Source organism: Triticum aestivum, chromosome 1B (assembly GCF_018294505.1).
Source record: "Triticum aestivum cultivar Chinese Spring chromosome 1B, IWGSC CS RefSeq v2.1, whole genome shotgun sequence".
Classification (NCBI taxonomy): Eukaryota; Viridiplantae; Streptophyta; class Magnoliopsida; order Poales; family Poaceae; genus Triticum; species Triticum aestivum.
Window position 1 is genome coordinate 329,932,307 of NC_057795.1, and position 22,803 is coordinate 329,955,109.

A 22,803-nucleotide genomic window follows, 5' to 3' on the forward strand; every position below is an offset into this window, starting at 1 on the left:
ATCCCTGAAAATTAGGATTTTCTTGTGGCAATGGATCCGCGTCCGCCTTCCGTCCGGCGTGGAGGTTCTGAAATGAAATGGCCCCGGCGATGGGCGTTGTCCGCTCTACGAGCCTGAGGAAGATTCGGACCATATCTTCTTCACCTACATGTCCACGTAGCTCCTCTGGAGCTTGTTTCCGCGAATTAGTGGGTGGAAGCTGGGACCACAACAACTTCCCCGCTCTCTTCGCCGAACTCCAGGCACTTCCACCCTCGTCTCGCCACATTAGGTGGCTGACCATCGGTGTGCTTGCCTGGACGTTGTGGACTGTTAGGAATAAGCTTGTGATTCAGTGTATCTCTCTTCGTCGCGCTACTGACGCTCTGTTCAAATGGTCTGGTTAGTTGCAGCTTTAGCGGCCGTTTAGCCGCCCCAGGGAGAGAGACGCCATCACCTTCATCATCACCCAGCTTCACGCGATGGCTCTCCGGATGGCTCCACCGCTTCCCCCACCACCACTAGAGCTGGATTAGTTCTACTCTTCATCTTCGTCGCCACCGCCTTTTTGTTTGTGCGTCCCTTGTGTCTGTTTTGGGCTTGTTGTGCTGTGCCCACAGCTGAACCTGTGGAGTGTGTTGTTCGTGCGTGTTGGACCTTTGCCTGCGTTGGCGTTGGGTGTGTGTGTTGTTCGGATGTTACCTTGTTGACTTTGTGCTCGGTGGTTGCTTTATTTATAAAGCGGGGCGAAAACTTTTTTCAGTAAATAACTCATAGTGACCTACTTTTTCTCTTTTATGTCAAGATGGAAAAAACAATTTACAATTGAACCTTCTTCACGATGGTTTACCCTATGGTCGTTTCTTCTTGAAATATGCCTTGTTGTGGTTCATTGTTGACCTATGTTTGCCGTGGCGGGCTGGATTGATTCATATGATTAGCTCGGGGTTATGTACCTGCATTAAGACGAAGAGGCCTGCTTCGGTAGACCCCCTCTCCACAAACCGTAAATCGATCTCAAGACCTCTTGGTCTAAGGACCACCACTCTAACCATCGAGGACACCCTAGGGCTTGTGCCTATTTACTTCTTTTTCTTATTTTACTCTACTACTGTTCGCGGCTAGGCTAGCCCATTTTGTTGAACCAGCCTGTTTATCACTATTTCTTTTACGTTTTCCCCTTTTTTATTTTCATTTTTTCTTTCTCAAGAAATGCTCACACATATTAAAAAAATCTCAAAAGTTCCAAAAAAGTTTGATTTTTAAAATTCTGTTCATGAAGTACAAATATTTGAATTTAAAAAATGTACATATATGTCAAAAATTATTAATTTAAATAGAAAAATTCTGACATCAATATAATTAAATTTCTGAACATCTATTAAATAGAAAAATTGTTCGTTCATTGTTTAATTAAACAAAAAATTTTGTTTATTGTTCGTTAATTTAAATAGAAACATGCTCAGATAAAAAAACCGAACACTTCTAAAATTTCTGAACATCTAAATAGAAAAATAATAATTAAAATATATCAATTAGCGACCGGCTTATTTTTCAATTTTTTATTCTTTTTCATTTATGTTGTTTTTCATTTTTCATTTTTTGTTCTTTTTCAAAAAAAATGCTCACATCAATATAATTCACCCAAGATTTTCCACACACTAGCATCACTATGACAAGCATCCATGATAATAATTTCATTGATTTTTGACATTTTAACATTTTCTAGGGTTTTTCGGTGAAAAAACTAAAAAACACTAGCCGAACATCACGCAACGTGCGTTCAGTGTCCGAATTATTCCAAATTTTGTATGGAGGCCTGCCATATTTATGGTCACATGCTGGCAAAATTTGGTACCATTTCATGCATGCCAAGAAGCACACCATGTTCAAAGGTGGTTAGGGTGGCAAGTCTGGATGCACTTTTTTCACATGAATAAAATGGACCCAGTTTTTTCTGCACACTAGCATGACCATTTCAAGCATCCATGATAAATTTCATTGAGTTCTAATATGTTATGCATTTTTCTATAGTTTTCCAGGTGAAAAACCCCTAAAACACTAGCCCAACGTGACGCAACTTGCGATAGGTGCCTGAATTCTTTAAAATTTTCCATGGAGGTCTGCCATGAGAATGACCACATGCTGGCGAAAATTGGTGTCATTTCATGCATGGCAAGAAGCACATCATGTTTAAAGGTGGTGGTTCGGGTAGGCAGGTTGGACAAGTCTGGATGCACATTTTTTATAACAATAAAATATACCCAAAAATTTTCCTTGCACTAGCATCACCATGCCTAGCATACATGATAAGTTCCATTAAGTTCTGACATTTTATGCATTTCCTAGGGTTTTTCCCATGAAAATACCCTAAAACACTAGCCGAACATGATGCAACGTGCGTTCGGTGTCCGAATTCCTTCAAAATTTTCACGGAGGTCTGCCATGAGCATGCCCACATGCTGACAAAATTTGGTGTCATTTCATGCATGTCAAGAAGCACACCTGTTCAGAGGTGGTGGTTCGGGTAGGCTGGTAGGGTAAGTCTAGATGCGCTTTTTTCCACAATAATAAAATAGACCCCTTTTTTTCCTCGCACTAGCATCACCATTCCTAACATACATGATAAGTTGCATTGAGTTCTAACATTTTATGATTTTTCTAGGCTTTTCCCGGTGAAAAAACCTAAAAACAAAAGCCGAACGTGACGCAACATGCGTTCGGTGTCCGAATTCCTTCAAATTTTGCATGGAGGCCTTCCATGAGCATGCCCACATGCTGACAAAATTTGGTGTCATTTCATGCATGGCAAGTAGCACACCATGTTCAAAGGTAGTGGTTCGGGTAGTCCGGTAGGGCAAGTTTGGATGCATTTTTTCCACATCAATAAAATAGACCCAAATTTTTCTGACACACTACCCTCGCCATGCAAAGTATCCATGATAAATTTCATTGAGTTATGACAATTTATGCATTTTCTAGAATTTTTTCGGTGAGAAAACCCCAAAATACTAGCCGAACGTAACACAATGTGTGTTTGGTGTACGAATTTCTTCAGATTTTTCATGAAGGCCTGCCATGAGTATGCCCACATGTCGGTAAAACTTGATGTCATTTCATGCATGTCAAGAAGCACATCATGTTCAAAGGTGGGGGTGTGGCTGTGGGGCAAGGCTTTTCTTATTTGCAATTTCTGTCAATATCAATCAACATGAACATCTTTTTATATCCGAATTATTTCTTGAAATTTGTCAGCAATTTTGCAATTCCAAATTGTGCATGAAAATTTTATAAACATGAACAATTTTTTCAAAATTGTAAATTCCAAAATATTGATGTTGTACGCAAATTGCAAACCACATACTTATTTAAAAATCTGTCAAAAATATTTGAACACAAACATTTATTAAATTTATGAAGAAAAATTGTAAAATGGGAACATTTTAAAAAAAATTCCAGTATTTTATTATAATTAATAAAAAATATTTGAAAACAATAACATTTTTTGGTTTTCCAAAAATATTTCAAATTTAAAACAGGTTTTAGAATGAGTAATATACAATTTTTTTTTGTTTAATCGAACAACAAATGAACAACTTTTCTATTTAACAGATGTTCAAAAATTTAATTATATTGATGTAAGCATTTTCATGTTTAGACGAAGAAATTTTTGACATATCTGTACATTATTTTGAAAATGCGAATATTTGTACTTTATGGACAAAATTTAAAACACTCACATATTTAAATTTTGAACAAAACTTTATAAGTGTGAGCCTTTTCTGAAAAAGGAAATGAAAAATAGAAAAAATACAAATACAAATAACAAAAAGAAATAATGATGAAATGATAGATTCAACAATGGGGCGGGCCAGCCACGAACTGAAGTAGAAGAAAACAAAAAAAGAAGTTAATACTTACAAGCATTAGGTTGTCTTCGTTGGTTAGTGTGGTCATCCTTAGACCAAGAGGTCTTCAGTTCAAGTCTTGTTATGTGCATTTTTCTTCTTTTAAAAGGATAGTGAAAAACAGCTGGCAGCGCCGCGAGGAAAAAAGGGTAGGCCTCGTATTCATCATGGGGCTTAAATAAATTTTTAAGATCATAAGAAGAATCACCCCAATCATGATCATTGCAACAAGTAGTAGACATAGCAAAACTAGCATCCCCAAGCTTAAGGTTTTGCATATTATTATCACAATTGACATCAATAGAATTTATAGTAAAATCATTACAATCATGCTTTTTATTCAATGAGCTATCGTCAATCTCTTCATAAATTTCTTCATCACAATTTTTAGATTCACGAATTTCAAGAAAAACTTCATAAAGATAATCTAGTGCACAAAACTCACTAGCAATTGGTTCATCGTAACTGGATCACTTACAAAGATTGGCAAGTGGATGAGGATCCATAAACTTTTAGCAAGCGAAGATGCAAGCAAAAAGAAGGCACGCGGTAACACAAGCAAACAAAAGATCGAACGGAAGAAGGGCGAAGAAAAGTCAAAGGTTTTCGAAAATCGTTTTAGAAGTGGGGGAGATGAAAACGAGAGGCGAATGACGAATAATGTAATGCAAGGAAGAAGAGTTTATGATGGGTACTTGGTATGGCTTGACTTGGCAAAGATCTCCCCGACAACGGCGCCAGAAATTGGCAAGTTGACGGGAGACAAATCTTGACTTGACTTGGCGTAAATCTCCTCCCCGGCAACGGCGCCAGAAATCCTTCTTGCTACCACTTAAGCTTGCGTTGGTTTTTCCCTTGAAGAGGAAAGGGTGATGCAGCAAAGTAGCGTAAGTATTTTCCTCAGTTTTAAGAACCAAGGTATCAATCCAGTAGGAGACGACACACAAGTCACCTAGTACCTGCACAAAAAATCAAGAACCTTGCAACCAACGCGATAAAGGGGTTGTCAATCCCTTCACGGTCACTCGCAAAAGTGAGATCTAATAAAGATAGTAAAGTAAATATTTTTGGTATTTTTGTTGTATAGATTAGAAAGTAAAGATTGCAAAATAGTAAACGAGATGCGATGTAAATAAAAGAGATGTAATATAATAAGAAAGAGACCCGGGGGCCATAGGTTTCACTAGTGGCTTCTCTCGAGATAGCATCTATTACGGTGGGTGAACAAATTACTGTCGAGCAATTGATAGAAAAGGGCATAGTTATGAAGATATCTAAGGCAATGATCATGAACATATGTATCACGTCCGTGTCAAGATGGGAATGGGCCGGGTCGGCCCACTCGGTCATTGACCCAACCCAAAGTTGAGGCCAATGGGCCAAGTGGGTCATCCTTAAATGATATACGGGTCAGTGAAGCCGGCACCGTGCGACCCGATGGGTCAGACGGGTCGACCCAATCGAATCACTATAGACTATATAGTAGCTGCTGGCCGCCCCTGTACACAAATTGAATCATGTACCCAAAGAACATCTATGATATGCAAAGCTGATCAAACTGGATCCATTCGGTTGGAGACGTCCCTGTATAAGAAGCAGGCAGACTTACAGGTGGATTGATTCTTACGTGAACTAGTACATGCATTTAAAAACAACTAGCCTCTCATTCCTCTATGTCACCATCGAGATCGCCATCCTCAGCTTGCTGTCCCATTGACCTTCCCGGTGTTCAGAATGTGCTCAGTGGATTGATGGACTTTTCATCATGATCTTGGGTCGGCCTCATGTACCCAATGGATCGATGGGGCCATAATTTTTTGCTGAAATGGGCCGACCCATGGCCTCACATATTGACCTTGGGGCCTGGGGCCGAGTCCAAGGCAAGGTCTGTGTCGGGGGCGATGCTGATTCCCACCAACACCTATGGGGACAGGGCCCCTTTCGGTTCGGTGGGGGGCGGAGAGCGCACAAAGAGCGGATCGAGGCAGTGCACGCGGGCGATTTACCCAGCTTCGGGCCGCACGGATGCATAAAACCCTACTGCTGCTTGTTTGTGTATATTGGATTCTTGCTCAGGAGCGACGGACGCTGCCAGACTGAGCGTGAGAGTGTTCCTGGTGTTGAACGAGCCGAACTGGCCGAACCTCTGAACTTCCGAACTCCCCCCTTCTACGTTGCGCTTGGGCCTCCTTTTATACTCTCAAGGGGTCACCGACAGGGGGCAACGTAGACAAGAAGGGTAAAAATGGAAAAGGATGCGGTAGGTGCAGCTACCGCTACTGTGGATACAGTGCACCCTACCTAACTCTGACGGCAGGGGACAAGGGCATTAAATGCCTGTCTGAGTCTCCTAAACAGTGCAAAAAGTGACCGTTTGGAGCGCCACCGTTTGCCACGATGGGCTTCTCTTCATCTCTGCTTGCCACCACGTACCCCTAGCTGCACGGCCTCCTGCCACGTGTGCTTGGGAGAGTCCCAGAGCGACACGTTAGCAGGTGTGCTGGAGCGCAGGCACGAAGTGGGGGTTTCCCGCGGCAAGCTCCTTGCCGCGGCTGTTGTCTTGTCGCGTCCGGAAGCTTGTCGCTCGCCGGATCTTGCCGGGACGCAGGGCGCGTCGCGGCAAGCTTTCTTGGTATGCCTTGAGTGGCCTTCCCGGCAAGCTCCTCTTGCCGGGGTCTTGTCTCTTCCCGGCAAGCTCCTCTTGCCGGGGTCTTGGTTGGCCTTCCCGGCAAGCTCCTCTTGCCGGGGCCTTGGTTTGAGTACTTTGTTCTTGAATGGTCTTCAAGGGAACCACGGAGGGTCCTGGCGGTCACCCGGCAAGCCTTGCCGCGGGGCGCTGCAACTGCCCGTGCACGAGTTCGGGGTAATAGGGTACCCCTACTCTAGTACACCGACAGGAGCCCCCGGGCCTGGGCCATACACGGTGCCGAGCGCTGTTGGGCCAGGCCCAAAACAGTGCACGGGCACGCGCGGCCTAGGTCACGCCGAATCTAACTCCGCTCCCACCGCGCACGCCCAGAACGGCACGCGTCAAACGCGGCGTCGTGGGTGAGATCGTGGGTGGCGTGCGTGGGGCTAAGCCCCCCGAGCATGCGTCAGGCCACGATGATGGGGACGGTTCACGCCCTCCTCCTTAAACGGAGGTAGGTGTGAGGGCGTGGTGCATTTACTGGACGGGGCCGGTGCGCGGTTTTCGGGACGTCCACTCCCCGCGTTCACGGGGCGGAGCGATGCCGCCTCATCTGTCGCCTTAGTTCTGCATCCCCGCCACACGGCTCCCATGCGCTTGAGGTCACGGACGATGGAGTGGGAAACTGGGCCGTCGCGAGCGGGTTGGCCCCGACTCCCTGCCCTTCCCGTGTCTTGATTCGCTGAGCGGGGCGGCCGAGCCCCCACCTCGCTCCTTTATAAAGAGCGGGATGGGAGCACAGAAACCCGCACTCTCTCATCTTCTCCTTTCTTCAGCTTCTGCTCCCCTTTCTCTCATCTGCCATGGAGAAAGGGAACCCAGGCCCTTCATCGGTGGCGGCGAGGGTCGCCGCCCGACAGCGCATCTTTCCCTCTTCTACGCCCGTGGTGGCAGAGCCAGTCATGAGGGGAAGAGGGAGGGGACGAGGTCGCGGACGAGGTCGAGGACGAGGTCGAGGCACTCGGGGAAGAGGCGTACGGGGCGGCGCGTCAGCTTCACCTCCGCCGGCGGCTCCTCCCCCCACGGCGGTCCATATAGGGGACGACCCTTGCGAGTTCTTCGTCAGGCTGCGCCGGGCGCCTCGTCATCGCCTCCGGCTTCCAGCTCCGTTTGCGCGCGCGATGGAAGTGGAGCCGCCCGAGACGCTAAGACTGCACATGAGGGGCTGTGGGATCAGCGGCACGCGAGTCCGCGTTGCATTCCCAGCCCCTAATGTGATGTATCTTGATCGAGGGTGGAAGACGTTCGCCCGCATCCACAGCTTGACGGAGGGGTTTACCCTCCATTTTAAGTTGATGGAGGGCGATCTCCTCTCCGTCAAGGCCTTCGGGTGCTTCGGCACTCGGGCGAAGTGCTGCGTGGACAGCTCCTCCGACAGCGAAGGCTCCTCCTCGAGCGAGAGCGACGAGGAGGGGAGCGACAGCGACGACGAGGGTAGCGGGCGGCGGGGTAGCGGGTCCGACTAGGCGTCGGGCGCCGCCTTGCGCGGCACCGGCGACTCCATCATCCGCGTCGCCGGCTTCTTGAACTCCCCGGGGTCGTCTCCTTGGGCGGCTGGCGTAGGGAGGCTGCGGAAGGGGAAGAGGGCAGGCGACAAGGCCGTCAAGCCGGAGTACAAGGGCGTGGTGCCCTCGACAGCGTGCTGACGTCCTGTCGCCCCGTCTTCGAGCCCCGCTTCCAGCGCCGCCGTCGCCGTCCAGCCTTCGGACGGCCCCCGGGATGTTCCCTTGGTGTCTTCTGGCACCCGTAGCTCGCCTAGGCACTCCTTTTTGCCCTTTTCGCCTCCTTTACCTACCTCTTGAAAAGGGGGACAGGAAAGGGATTACGGGCATCTTATCTTTTTAATTTGTAAGCCTTTGGGCCTTAGCTGTATCTAGAACTTGTAATCCTCTCTTTCATGTTTTTCATCCTCTATGGACTGTACCTGAGTGGGATGTTTTTTAATGAAAAGGGGATGCTTGCCGGGTTATTTGTCTCGCGAGTTAAACCCACGCCAAGGAGCGAATCCTTGGTATCCCTCGGACAGACATTTCATCTCCCGGCAACAGGCCTTGCCGCCTTCCCACGTCGCTCAACCTTTCTCACGCTTTTGACGGAGGCAGGAACGAGGTGGGTGCGGTCTCCTCGTTTCATCCCTTTGCTGCCGCGACTACGACCAAACTTGGCCCCGAGAACGAGCCCCAGGGCCTAGAGTCGAGGGAGCACGGCAGTTTCCGGGAAGAAACGTGGTTTCGCATTCCCCAGTCCATAAGAGGATGCATGATGAGGGATGAGAGACTTATCTGATAGTGCAGCCCTCGGCAACTCTGGTTTGCCGTGGACGATTCTTGGCACTCACAGCCCCCAGCGATACTGGCTTGCCGGGAAGGCTTTTATCCTCAGCAGAGAACTTTGTCGTTCTCGATGCCGGCTTCCGGCAAGCTGGTCGCCAGGAAGGCTTTTATCTTCAGCAGAGAACTTTGACGTTCTCGATGCCGGCTTCCGGCAAGCTGGTTGCCAGGAAGGCTTTTATCTTCAGCAGAGAACTTTGACGTTCTCGATGCCGGCTTCCGGCAAGCTGGTTGCCAGGAAGGCTTTTATCTTCAGCAGAGAACTTTGACGTTCTCGATGCCGGCTTCCGGCAAGCTGGTTGCCAGGAAGGCTTTTATCTTCAGCAGAGAACTTTGACGTTCTCGATGCCGGCTTCCGGCAAGCTGGTTGCCAGGAAGGCTTTTATCTTCAGCAGAGAACTTTGACGTTCTCGATGCCGGCTTCCGGCAAGCTGATTGCCAGGAAGGCTTTTATCTTCAGCAGAGAACTTTGACGTTCTCGATGCCGGCTTCCGGCAAGCTGATTGCCAGGAAGGCTTTTATCTTCAGCAGAGAACTTTGACGTTCTCGATGCCGGCTTCCGGCAAGCTGTTGCCAGGAAGGCTTTTATCTTCAGCAGAGAACTTTGACGTTCTCGATGCCGGCTTCCGGCAAGCTGATTGCCAGGAAGGCTTTTATCTTCAGCAGAGAACTTTGACGTTCTCGATGCCGGCTTCCGGCAAGCTGATTGCCAGGAAGGCTTTTATCTTCAGCAGAGAACTTTGACGTTCTCGGTGCCGGCTTCCGGCAAGCTCGTTGCCAGGAAGGCTTTTATCTTCAGCAGAGAACTTTGACGTTCTCGATGCCGGCTTCCGGCAAGCTGATTGCCAGGAAGGCTTTTATCTTCAGCAGAGAACTTTGACGTTCTCGATGCCGGCTTCCGGCAAGCTCGTTGCCAGGAAGGCTTTTATCTTCAGCAGAGAACTTTGACGTTCTCGATGCCGGCTTCCGGCAAGCTGATTGCCAGGAAGGCTTTTATCTTCAGCAGAGAACTTTGACGTTCTCGATGCCGGCTTCCGGCAAGCTCGTTGCCAAGAAGGCTTTTATCTTCAGTAGAGAACTTTGACGTTCTCGATGCCGGCTTCCGGCAAGCTCGTTGCCAGGAAGGCTTATGGCGAAGAACTTCGTCGTTCTTGACGCCGGCTCCCGACAAGATCGTTGCTGGAAAGGCTTATGGCGAAGAACTTCGTCGTTCTTGACGCCGGCTCCCGACAAGATCGTTGCCGGAAAGGCTTATGGCGAAGAACTTCGTAGTTCTTGACACCGGCTCCCGGCAAGACCGTTGCCGGAAAGGCTTATGGCGAAGAACTCTATCGTTCTTGACGCCGGCTTCCGGCAAGATCGTTGTCGGAAAGGCTTATGGCAAAGAACTTCGTCGTTCTTGACGCCGAAGAGATTGGCCCTAAGGGCGTTGCCAGCCCCCGGGCCATAACTGCGTTCAAACATAGCAAGTGATTAGCATCCGAAGTGCACTCAACTTGCTTACGAATTTTGTCCTTTGCTGCCTATTCCCTATGCCAGCTGGAATGCTTTCCGGTGCGTACGATCCAGCCAGTAGCGCTTGAGGGAACGGGCCCTTAGCGGCTATTCGGGAACAACGCCTCCCGGAAAGGTTCACCTTCTTGGTTCTAGCGCAACCGCACAAGTTGCCGAGCGGACTCGAGGCAACATGGAGCGCAACTAGCCCCGAGAAGGCTCCTCGGCATACAGGTCTATGCAGAAATCTCAAATAAATAGCGCATGCTATCTTCCTGTTCAACCTCTCTTTGTACGTCCACCCTACGCTTTCTAGGGAAACTTGCCGGTGCAGGCACCCTTGCCGCGAGCGCCGAGTGCGGAACTTCAGCAGCCTGCTGGCGGGGTCGCTACCGACAAGCAATCTTGTCGCAACTAGTTGCAGCTCGCTTAAGTTGTTGAGCGGATTCGAAACAACGTAAGGGCGCTAGCGGCTCACTTAAGTTGCTGAGCGGACTCGAAGCAAAGTAAGGGCGCTAGCAGCTCACTTAAGTTGTTGAGCGGACTCGAAACAAAGTAAGGGCGCAACTAGCTACGAGTCGATTCCTCCGCGCACAGGTTTTCCGTACAAAGAACAAGATCTCCGAGGCGGATAACCTTATATAGAAAGGAAATATCTAAAGTTTTGCATGACTTAGCTTTTTCTGTTGCCGCACTGGCGCCGTTCTTTTACTCGCCCGCTCCTTGGGAGCCATGACGATGAAGATTTAGCTTGCGTGCACGCCGGATCGGGTTCGCACGATCTCGACGCCCCCTACCTGGCGCGCCAGAGATGTCGGGGGCGATGCTGATTCCCACCAACACCTATGGGGACAGGGCCCCTTTCGGTTCGGTGGGGGGCGGAGAGCGCACAAAGAGCGGATCGAGGCAGTGCACGCGGACGATTTTACCCAGCTTCGAGCCGCACGGATGCGTAAAACCCTACTGCTGCTTGTTTGTGTATATTGGATTCTTGCTCAGGAGCGACGGACGCTGCCAGACTGAGCGTGAGAGTGTTCCTGGTGTTGAACGAGCCGAACTGGCCGAACCTCTGAACTTCCGAACTCTCCCTCCCCCTTCTACGTTGCGCTTGGGCCTCCTTTTATACTCTCAAGGGGTCACCGACAGGGGGCAACGTAGACAAGAAGGGTAAAAATGGAAAAGGATGCGGTAGGTGCAGCTACCGCTACTGTGGATACAGTGCACCCTACCTAACTCTGACGGCAGGGGACAAGGGCATTAAATGCCTGTTTGAGTCTCCTAACAGTGCAAAAAGTGACCGTTTGGAGCGCCACTGTTTGCCACGATGGGCTTCTCTTCATCTCTGCTTGCCACCACGTACCCCTAGCTGCACGGCCTCCTGCCACATGTGCTTGGGAGAGCCCTAGAGCGACACGTTAGCAGGTGTGCTGGAGCGCAGGCACGAAGTGGGGGTTTCCCGCGGCAAGCTCCTTGCCGCGGCTGTCGTCTTGTCGCGTCCGGAAGCTTGTCGCTTGCCGGATCTTGCCGGGACGCAGGGCGCGTCGCGGCAAGCTTTCTTGGTATGTCTTGAGTGGCCTTCCCGGCAAACTCCTCTTGCCGGGGTCTCGTCTCTTCCCGACAAGTTCCTCTTGCCGGGGCCTTGGTTGGCCTTCCCGGCAAGCTCCTCTTGCCGGGGCCTTGGTTTGAGCACTTTGTTCTTGAATGGTCTTCAAGGGAACCACGGAGGGTCCTGGCGGTCACCCGGCAAGCCTTGCCGCGGGGCGCTGCAACTGCCCGTGCACGAGTTCGGGGTAATACGGTACCCCTACTCTAGTACACCGACAGTCTGGGTCTGTCCATTCCCGTCTTGATATCTAAGGGCTCCAGATGAGCCTCAACCTTTCCCAATACCTTATTTGATGTCCAAGGATATCATAGGAACAAATGAGGGTGAAATCAATGAAGACTCATTATGATTACCGCATCAAAATCACCTGCTACGAGCGTGGATTCTTGTACCACACATCATCTTCTCTTCTAGAACTGCACGTGGTGTTTCATATTTTGGTCGTCATTTCATCATACGAACTCCAACTTGGGTGTTTTGTACCTTCTTTGATTACGACATTGGTTCTTTCATTGTTAATGTTCATGGGAGTTTTAAATCACCACCAAAGGAAAACTAATAAAAACTAAATACTATTCAATGCTCATACTAAAATGGACGCAATATGGAAAACATGCATAATGTATACGGAAGTGACTCAATGTAACATTATATGAAGAGTTAGTGCATCTATAGCTGACCGCCACAAACCCCCCTCAAATGCCTGAGCGGATAGCCCGGTCACTTACCGGATAAAAAAAAGTGACCTAGACGGGGGCTCTAACAGGCCTCATACGCCTAGGATGACGGCAACCCTCATATACAGCCAAAATCTCGGGCGGATATGGAGTGGACCAGCCACGTCCGCAGCGTCGGATCCGGTCCATGCTAGCCCACACGACCCCACATATATTCATCCCCATCCCCTCCTTGGACCAAAACCTAGCCACTCCACTCCACTCCCCTTCAGTCCACTATGCCCCAAGCTCCCGACCGGTGATCTTCTCCCTTCTCTGGCATGACGGGCAGCGGATCTGACTCCGACCAGTCCAGATCCGTCGACCGGGGTGTCGTCTCCTATGGGTTGGAGGAGGATATGGTTGTTCGCATTGCCTTCCACCGCTCCCAGGACGACAATGCCCCACTGATGGGGGGATCTGTCCAGCATGAATCCATTGCGTCAGCGCAACAAACGTTCGGATCTACCAGGGCTGGATCACTGCTCCATAGCCTCCCCATCTCCGGTCTCGTCTTAGTATGAGTTCTACAGGGACCAGTGTGCCAGCCATGAGAAGGAGAGGATAAGGGTGGAGGAGGCATGCCTCGCTACCGACATGGCGGCGGCACGCATTGTCCTAGAGGAGGAAGCCATCCATGCTCGCATCTTAAAGAAGTGGCAGTGGAGGAACACACGTGCTCACGCCCGAGAGAAAAAACGGGAGGTCCGTGCCATGGCCAGACTACCGCCCAAAGAGCAGAAGGAGGGTAGCGATGCGTCGGACATATCCGACGACGGGCAGACCCGGCTGGATCCATTTTGTGTTTTTGAACACTACTTCCCCGAGAAAGGCACTAAAGGCACCGGGAAGGGCAAGGGAAACCATAGACGATCTTCTCCATAGCTAATCTGCAGATAGAACATGCCAATTTTTGGTAGTCCGGTGGCATGTCCTGATGTAGTAACCGAACGGTTTGTGTTGCATCATTTATGCACGTAGCATGTGTTTTGTATGGATTTGAGGTGTGACCGGTCACTGCATGTGGGCATGCCTGGCTGCGTCCACGGGCATTTGAGGGCCTAGATTTTGCTGTCCGCGGCTATAGATGCTCTTACTATGCAACAAATGAGCTCTAAAATGAAGGAAAAAGGAGCCATCAGAGGTCAACAAATGATTCCTAGATCCAACACAAATCTTACCTCACATCGAGAGGAGATTAGGGCTTTGGTTGAGGAGCGAAGAGCTCCGAAGAATGGGGAGGCCTCAAATCCTAAAACTCTACCCATCAAGGAAGAAGAGCCCTATATATAGTGCAAAATCAAATCTTCCCATTGGGAAGCTTTTGAGGCACTCCCGAAGTATCCGACCCAACTGGCCCGAAGACTACGATCCCAACCCGAGAACACTCACAAAGAAACATGAAAACTTCGACTCACAGTTGCCTAGCAGGAGTATCCGACCCTAGAAAAACAACACACCCCTCGATAAACCATAACTCACTCATAAGAACTCGGTTATCGATGATCTTGAGCTCATTTTGAAGCTAACAACAAGTTTGGGGTCCTCACATAGGGAACCACCCAAAATGAACTAAAAAGGAGGATGCAAAAGATGCAAATGTTTGAGAAATCTATGCCAACTTGAACAAGCAAGCCACTCGTTCTCTAACCCCTTTTGACACTATGAATCCTATCTCGCACCAAGCACCATGAGGCTGGCAAATCTAGGGAAAGATAGATAAGGCATACCTTTGCATTAGACATTTCACTTGAGATTAATGATGATGTTCATGGTTGCCTCAAATTGGAAACCTCAGTTGATCAGAAAGACTTGGTGAAGTATTAAAATAGTTCCACAATAATCCCTATGGAAGAATTTTTTTTCTTTTATACCATCTCCGCATGTCACAATCATTCCAACATGGACCTTCAAGCTTACGTATGTTTCCATTGATCGAAGTCTTTTGAAAGCTTGTTGAAGTCATGTGAATCTCTCACTCATATATTATCTGAAGTGTTTTCTCATAGAACATCTTCACATGTCCATTACGTGATCACCAGCAAGCTTCAAGCATGTGGAAACTCATTTATGCATAGCTTCAGCCTGCCCTTCCCAACCTAGATGACCATCTTCATATGATGTTATCTTCATCTTCTCATGCGCGTCGGAATGGTAGCATGGCGAATCCTCTTTCCTTTTACTTCTTCTTGTGCGCGTCGGAACGGTAGCTGCTTAGGGCATCTCCAGCCGTTGGCCCCCAGGGGGCGTCAAAAAGCGCCGCCTGGGGGTGAGCCGGGCAAAAAATGGCCCTGGGGCGAGTCGGCCCCCAGGGCCGCCCCTAGGCGCGTATTAAAAAAAAGATGAGACGTTCGGCGAAGTTATGATAAAAACTAGTTAAATTTCGGCTAAACATGGCAAATTTCATCTAACCATGGCAAATTTCGGCGAAATTCGCCATTTTCATGACATTAACTTAATCTAAAAAAGAAAGGGGCTGAAGTCGTCGCCGCCATCGTCGTCGTCGGCGGCCTTCTCTTCCTTGACGCGGGTGCCCCTGCTGGACCCGGCGTCGCCATGGCGGACTGGCGGCGGCGCGTCGTCGTCGTCGTCTTCGCTGTCGCGTCGGACGTCGACCCCGTTTTCATCGCGGCCGCGTCGGCTCTCTTCGAAGCGGCGCAGGGCGGCGCACTGGCGCTCCTTCACCTTCTCCCGGCGCGCCTTCTCCATCGCAATCGAGTCCTGGCGCGCCCATTCTAGGGCCGCATCATCGTCGTCGAACTCCGCCTTCACCGGCGCAAGCCCCGGCTCCATCTTCACCGGCGCCAGCCCCGGCTCCGTTTTTGGCTTCACGAAGCGCGGAGGAGCCAACGAGGACGAGGCACGCCGGCCGCCCTCGTTGATGATGATGCTGGCGCTGCGAGTGCGCCGGCCGAGCGGCGACTCCACCGCGGGCTCGGCCTTGACGCCGAGCAGGGCCGGAGTGCCGGAGGAGTGCGACGAGGATCGGGAGGAAGAAGAGGAGGAGGAGGACCCGAACCTCCTTGGCGCCCATGGCCCGACGCGTCGGTGCTACGCCAGGGGGTACGCCAACAGCGGGTCGTTGCCGCCCTCGAGGTACGTGAGCACGCCCTCGAGTGTGCGGCCGGGGACGCCCCACCAGAGGTGGCACCCCTCGCTGTTCTGCCGGCTGCCGACCACCGGCGCGCCGTTGGTGGACGCCAATCGCTGCTGCTGGCGGCGCTCAAAATATGCCGCCCAGGCCGCGTGGTTGTCGGCGGCGTACTGGGGGAGGGAGAGTTGGGCGTCGGTGAGGGACGCACGCACGATCTCGACCTCCTCGGCGAAGTACTTCGGCTTCTCCACGGCGTCGGGCAACGGGGGAATGGGTACTCCCCCGGCGCTGAGCCTCCACCCCGATGGCCCGGCGCGCATGTCCGGCGGCGCCGGGATGTTCGCCTGGAACAGGAGCCAGGACTCCTATTCGCGGAGCGAACGGCGGTCGAAGCCGTTGGCCACCGCCTCATCTCCGGGGAAGCGTTCTGCCATGGCGACGGCGGCGCGGGGTGGGCTCGGGAGAGGTAGAGGAAGGGGCCGGAGGGCGGCGCTCGGAAGAGGCAGGGAGAGGGAGGGGTTGGACGGCGGCGAGGGGGGATTGGTCTGGGCACAGGCGAGTGGAGGCCGCTGGCTTTTATAGCCGGGGCGCGCCCGTGTGTACGCGTGCGAGGGAAGGGAGGCGTCGGCGCGCCGCCCCGTGAAGCGCCCGTGAGGAATCAATGGCAAGGCTGACCGGCGGCAGCCTTGCCATTGATTCCCCGCGGGAACCGAGGCCATTGGGGGAAGACGAGGCGCCGAGTCGCTGACGCGGCTGGCCCGCGTCTTTTTCGCGCCAAAACAGCTTGTCCCGGCGCCCCCGGGCGCCCCCCAGCGCGCCGGGTTCAGGCTGGGTCCGCCGGCGCTGTTTTCGGACCAAGCCGGCGAAAATCGGGCTTCTGGGGGCGCGACTGGGCCGTTTTTTCGGCGCCGGCGCGAAAAAATTGCCTAGGTAGGCCTTCCTGGGGCGCGGCTAAAGATGCCCTTAGTCTCATCCGAGGGTCCAATCTCTTTTGTACTGTGCTTTTGTGTCTATGAATAAAAAAGAAAGCTTCCTTTTGAAACAAGCCCCTGAGTGATACCTAACTCGCACAAGCATATCAAATAGTATATAACACATAAGTTAGAGACTGTAGCAGATATTCTATATTGTAAAAAGGGTTAGCGTATACACTAAACCATTTAAAAAAATACAGTACAAAGATGGTTCTGGCAGAACAGGTACCATAAAAGGCGTACGCAAAATAGAATTTGCATAGATGTTGGACTTCCCTATGCATATGAAGCAAACACTATGACTTTTGTATGCATATGAAGCAAACACTAGGACAAATTTTGACATATATAGCAATAAAAAATCGCAACTCAACACAAGGGAGTAGTTTTCAAATTTTGACATTTAAATACCAATGCCGTCCATAGTTTTGGCGACAAATGAGGTGCAAACACAGAACAAGTACCAATCCCTCCCGTCCATCGTTTTTGAGAGAGAGAGAGAGAGAGAGAATGTTTTGAATGTGTGTACATAACTGCTAGAGCATAGGCAGACACGTGAATGCTCCACCCCAGAATTTATAATCATTTTAGTTATAACACAAAATTCTAGTACGTGCGCAGAGTATTTATTTTTAAATTCCAGTACGTGCAGAGTATAATCATTTTAGTTATAACACAAAATTCCAGGAGGAGTTAAAAATAAAGGAAAATAAATACTGTAAAAGAAAAGGCGAAACCATCCCATCACCGCGAGATACTCAACATGCTGTCGTCGCTGGACCCTTGATCACTTTGACTAGTCTACTGTGGGCACAAGCCACGAGACGATAGTATGTGACGTGTATGGCTTCTGCCGCAAGTTGGTCAGGCCAGTCCTGTCGCCAGCCAAGTGCAAACGGCGTGCTCCGCTCCCTCCCCCCTCTCTATTAGCGTGTGGCTTTATACCCCCGCTCCCCTCCCCCATTGGCGTTTGGATCCATCTCAATTCTCATCCCAAATCGCCAACCATGGCTCTTCATCTTCACCGCCTGCCCCTCCTCCTCCTACTCGTGCTCACCACCCTCCTATCCACCGCCTCCGCCACCCACTCGCCGGAGAGCACCACCGCGTGCAGCCACCACCGTTCCCCGACGGGCACCCCCACAGCCCACTTCCACCCCGTCCATGGCGCGGCTCCTTCCATGCATCAAAACGATCTCGAAACCTTGAGCCAGCCTGTGCTCGCCGTGGACTCCGCCGACGCCGACGCGCATACAATGGAGGCGGAGTTGCGGGCGTCGGCCCCTCCTGCTCTGCTCGTGCCACCCCAAGCCGCGGCGCCCTCACCGCCTCCCACGCCCGTCGCGCAGCCGGATCTGGCGGCCTACCGTTCCGGTGCAACGCCGCCGCCGCGAGAGGGGTTAGCGACTGCTACGGCGACTACGCTACCTAACCAGAGTACGACAGCGAGGCCACCGCCTCCCGTCCAAGCCGGCGGCGCCGCTGGGGAGGTGGTGGTCTCCGACAGCGAGCAGGGGCTGCATCAGCTCTCGAGGGCGCTTGCTTCGCTAGGGTACCAGGAGATGGCGGCGGCGGCGGCAGCGCTCCTCGTCAACTCGCCGCCTCTCGCCAAGTGGCCCGGGCCGATGACAGTCTTCGCCGCTCTCGACGCCTTCCTCCAGGCCTTCTGCCCCATGTGCTCGCGCCGAGACCTCCTCGTCGACCACATCGCCATGGGCTACTACCCCTACTCCGAGCTCACGGTCGCTGCCATGGTGAAGATCCCCTCCGCCTCCGTCGACTTGTGCATCAAGATCGTTTTGGAAAGGGGCCCCTTCGCCACCGGCCACGCCAGGATCTACGCGGACGACGTGGAGGTATCGCACCCCGACCTCTACAACGACGGCCGCTACGTCGTCCATGGGCTGGTCGGCTTCCTGCGCCCGCTCACGCACTCCTGCTTCCACGGCCCGCACCATCGCCGCTCCCTTGCGGGGCGATCTTCTGGTGGCACGCTGGTGCGCGAGGCTATCGCCCGCCTACGCCGACGAGGCTTCGGCGTTGTGGCGATCGCCCTCCGCCTCCAGTTCACAGAGCTTCAGAGGTTCGCGAATCTTACGGTCTTCGCACTCAACGACCAGGCCATTTTCGCCAGGGGAGGCCACGACTACGTCTCAGCGGTGCGCTTCCACATTGTGCTCAAACATCGTCTCACCCACGCCGATCTACGTCGTCTCCGCCCCGGGACAATTCTCCACACTCTGGCTGGCGAGGGCCAGAGCCTCATCATCACGCACGGTGCCGCCGAGGATGTCTTCGTCAACTACATACCCATCAAGGAAGCAGACGTGGTGATCAACTCTCGCATTGCCGTGCATGGCGTCCAGGAACCTTTGCCGCACCTCGACGGAGAGCTGCACAGCGGCGCCGGCGCGGCCGAGCCAAATCTTAGGAAGGTGCAAAAGAGGTTCACGCTGCATGCTTCACAGCGACCGGCAGAGCAAGGTTGGGCACGGGACCGCCGAGTGCCATTGCATTTGGCTGTTGTTGGGGCTGCGGTGGCGGCCATGGCAGGTGCTGCCGCAGCGGGTAGCTGGTTTCGGTCGGTGAGAGGCAAGGATGGCAAACGGATTTATCTTGCACAGGCCGCGATGGAGGCAACATACAATGCCAAATACGGGCGGAGAAACCTCATTGCCGAGGTCGAGGAGCAGAATGAGCGATGTTGTGCAGTATGCAAGGCAGAAGCCTTTGATTGGATCGCCACCTGCTGTAGTGTGAAGTATTGCAGTTCATGCCTGGGTGCAGCATATGTCAAGGGTCATAATGCGCTCTACGCACCAGGGTCAGTTTGCTGCTCTCCGTCACACTAACACCTGGGTGTTGGTGCCTCGGCCACCTGGTGTTAATATTGTGAGCTGCAAGTGGATTTTCAAAACCAAGCACCGTCCGGATGGGTGTGTTGATAAGCACAAAGCTCGTCTTGTTGCTCGTGGTTTCACTCAACAGCACGGAATTGACTACGGAGATACTTTTAGCCCAGTGGTGAAGCCTGCCACGGTTCGCTTGGTTTTGTCTCTTGCTGTGTCTCGTGGCTGGAGCCTCCGACAGATTGATGTGAGCAATGCCTTTTTACATGGGTTCTTGGCCGAAGATGTGTACATGCAGCAGCCACCTGGGTTCGAGGATGCCACTTATCCCTCTCATGTCTGCAAACTTCAACGGCCTATTTATGGTCTCAAGCAGTCACCCCGTGCCTGGTATGCTCGTTTGAGTCAGCGCCTTTTGCAGCTCGGTTTTATTGCCTCCAGATCAGATGCATCTCTGTTCATCTTCTCCCAGGGTACTATACAGATATACATGTTGGTGTACGTTGATGATATTGTGATTGCTGGCTCTACCCCCGCCGTGGTGGATCGTCTTGTGCAGTCGTTGTCTGCTAGCTTTCCCATCAAAGATTTGGGTCGCCTCGAGTACTTTCTTGGTTTGGAAGCGTCCTTTCATTCAGGGGGCATGACCTTGACGCAGAAAAAGTATGCTTTAGATCTTCTTCATCGCGTCAACATGGAGAACTGCAAGGCCACTTCCACTCCGCTTGCTACATCCGAGAGTCTCTCACGTCATAGTGGTGCACTACTGGGTAGAGATGACTCCTTTCGGTATCGCAGTGTGGTTGGGGCACTTCAGTATTTGACCCTCACTCGTCCTGATATCTCCTTCGCAGTGAACAAAGTGTGTCAGTTCCTGTCTCAGCCAACGGTGGATCATTGGGAAGCAGTCAAGCGTATTCTGAGATATGTCAAAGGTACGCTAGACATGGGACTACGGATTCGTAAGTCCAGATTCACTGGAGTGAGTATATTCACCGATGCAGACTGGGCAGGCTGTGTTGATGATAGACGCTCCACTGGTGGTTTTGCTATATTTGTTGGACCTAACCTTGTATCTTGGAGCTCGAAGAAGCAACCCACAGTCTCGAGATCAAGCACCGAGGCAGAGTATAAGGCATTAGCCAATGGCGCGGCTGAAGCCATTTGGATAGACTCGGTTCTCACAGAACTTGGAGTCCCACGGCAGCGCACTCCTATATTGTGGTGTGATAACTTAGGGGCAACTTACCTGACGGCGAATCCAGTGTTTCATGCTCGGACCAAACACATTGAGATTGATTTTCACTTTGTGAGAGAACGAGTAGCTGCTTGTGAACTGGAAGTCAGGTTTATTTCTACAGATGATCAGTTAGCGGATGTATTTACTAAACCCGCTACTAGACAGATGCTAGACCGTTTTAGAACCAATCTGAATCTTGTATGTAGTTCAGATTGAGGGGCATGTAAAGTAGGGTCTAGTATATTGTCCTTGTACACGTATTTGTATACGTATGTAATTGTAATTGTGATCCTCTATATATTGAGACGTGAGGCTGGATGTCAACCATCCACGCAAAACCCTAAACCTGTGTTTCTAACTGGGCAGTCTTGTTCCATCTCTTCATGTGAAGCTGCATCCCGACCTTCCTGGTATGTACATGGAATCCGAGACGAGCGTGCCAGCAGAGTTTGAGAGAGCCTTGACCATATCGAAACTGTTCATGATGAGTTCGTGATGAAGAGGGTGTATGCTTCTCATGAAGATGTCTTGGCAAAGATGGCGCCCCACAGAACCTTGGTCTACAGCCGGGAAAGTAACAGTCAGATTATCCATCAAGTCAACCTGGGAAGAACCAACATACAATGAACACCAGTGCAACTTCAGCTTCTGTCGGCTCGAAACTTCGTAAAGGTTTGAAGGATCTGGTTCTGCAGTTACGCTATTCTCATCTCGTGTAGAGATATATATGCCACTTTTTGTGTCATTTTCGTTTCTGCCAGCATCAGTTAGTGTTAAGCTGCAGGTTCAGTTGCTTGTAGGCTGGAATATTGTTCAGTTTGCTGAGTTTTGTTGTCAAGTCATGCGTTTGTTTAGGCACGGATGCCCTCAGTTTGGGAACATGTGACATTTTTCTGTGTTTATTCTGGTCACTGATTCAACTTGGAACAAACCAAGATCATCTGAGCACCAATAAACTCCAGCTTCTTTCAGCTTGAAACTTGGTAAAGATTTGAGGATCTGGTTCTGTTACGCTATTCTCATGTCGTGTAGAGATATCTGGTATGCCACTTTTTGTGTCATTTTCGTTTCTGCATGCATGAGTTAGTGTTAAGCTGGTTCAGTTTGCTTCTAGGCTGGAATGGTGTACAGTTGCTGAGTTTTGTTTAAAACACATATGTTTGTTTACGCACGGGTGCCTTGAGTTTGCAAACCTGTCACATTTTTCTGTGTGTATTCTAGTCACTGATTCACCACATGCATGTTCCATTTTTTGCACCATGGATTATGCCAACAACATAGACCGGCTCATGAACCCTATTAAATTCCATTGTATGGCCGATATGTTTATTGTGTAAGTTTAATTATACTCCCTCCGTTTCCTAAATATAGGTCTTTGTAGAGATTTCAACAAGTGACTACATACGAAGCAAAATGAGTGAATCTACGCTCTAAAATATGTCTATATACATCCGTATATGGTAGTCCATTTGAAATCTCTAAAAAGACTTATATTTAGGAACGGAGGGAGTATTTGATAAGGGGTTTCTGCTGCTTAAATACCAAGGTGACCAAGGTTCCTCGCACATCTATTTGAATAATAAAATTGAAACAATTTTTTTGGAAAAGGAGGAAGATCCCTTTGATTCTATCCTCAGGGGAGGATTTCGTTCGCCGCAACCCTAGATTTTACTTCGAAACGGCGTGGTTCGAGTCTGAAGGATTTGCTCAAATGGTTTTCAATCGCTGGGCGCTGATCATAGCACAACTTGGTCCGCAGCATGGCCCGGCAGAGTGCTGGACTGCCGCAGCCGGCAAACTCCGTCCTTTCCTTCGTGGATGGGGGGGCCAATCATGGGAGCGAGTCCAAGAGGGTGCGGGTTAGGATCGTTGATGAGATTGCCTCACTCAACGCCCAGGCAGATATCCGCCCTTTCTCGAAAGG

At 50.8% G+C, this 22,803-nt stretch overlaps 1 protein-coding gene across 1 annotated transcript; it reads left to right on the forward strand.

Moving 5' to 3' along the window:
* The first annotated feature begins 17,789 nt into the window (after positions 1 to 17,789).
* LOC123078393 (uncharacterized) lies at positions 17,790 to 21,765 on the forward strand. The gene is made up of 4 exons (XM_044500892.1): positions 17,790 to 19,614; positions 20,081 to 20,302; positions 20,438 to 20,574; positions 21,641 to 21,765. The coding sequence occupies exons 1-4, from the start codon at positions 17,798 to 17,800 to the stop codon at positions 21,763 to 21,765; spliced, it is 2,301 nt and encodes a 766-aa protein (XP_044356827.1). The 5' UTR covers positions 17,790 to 17,797.
* Positions 21,766 to 22,803: the final 1,038 nt, after the last annotated feature.

What these genes read in the sequence shown, in the direction of transcription:
- LOC123078393 (XM_044500892.1), top strand. Translation starts at nt 17,798, where the DNA reads ATGGCTCTTCATCTTCACCGCCTGCCCCTCCTCCTCCTACTCGTGCTC. An exon ending in ATGACCTTGACGCAGAAAAA is followed by an intron (nt 20,303 to 20,437) that starts GTATGCTTTAGA and finishes TCGGTATCGCAG; the next exon opens with TGTGGTTGGGGCACTTCAGT. An exon ending in TATTCTGAGATATGTCAAAG is followed by an intron (nt 20,575 to 21,640) that starts GTACGCTAGACA and finishes CGTTTCTGCCAG; the next exon opens with CATCAGTTAGTGTTAAGCTG.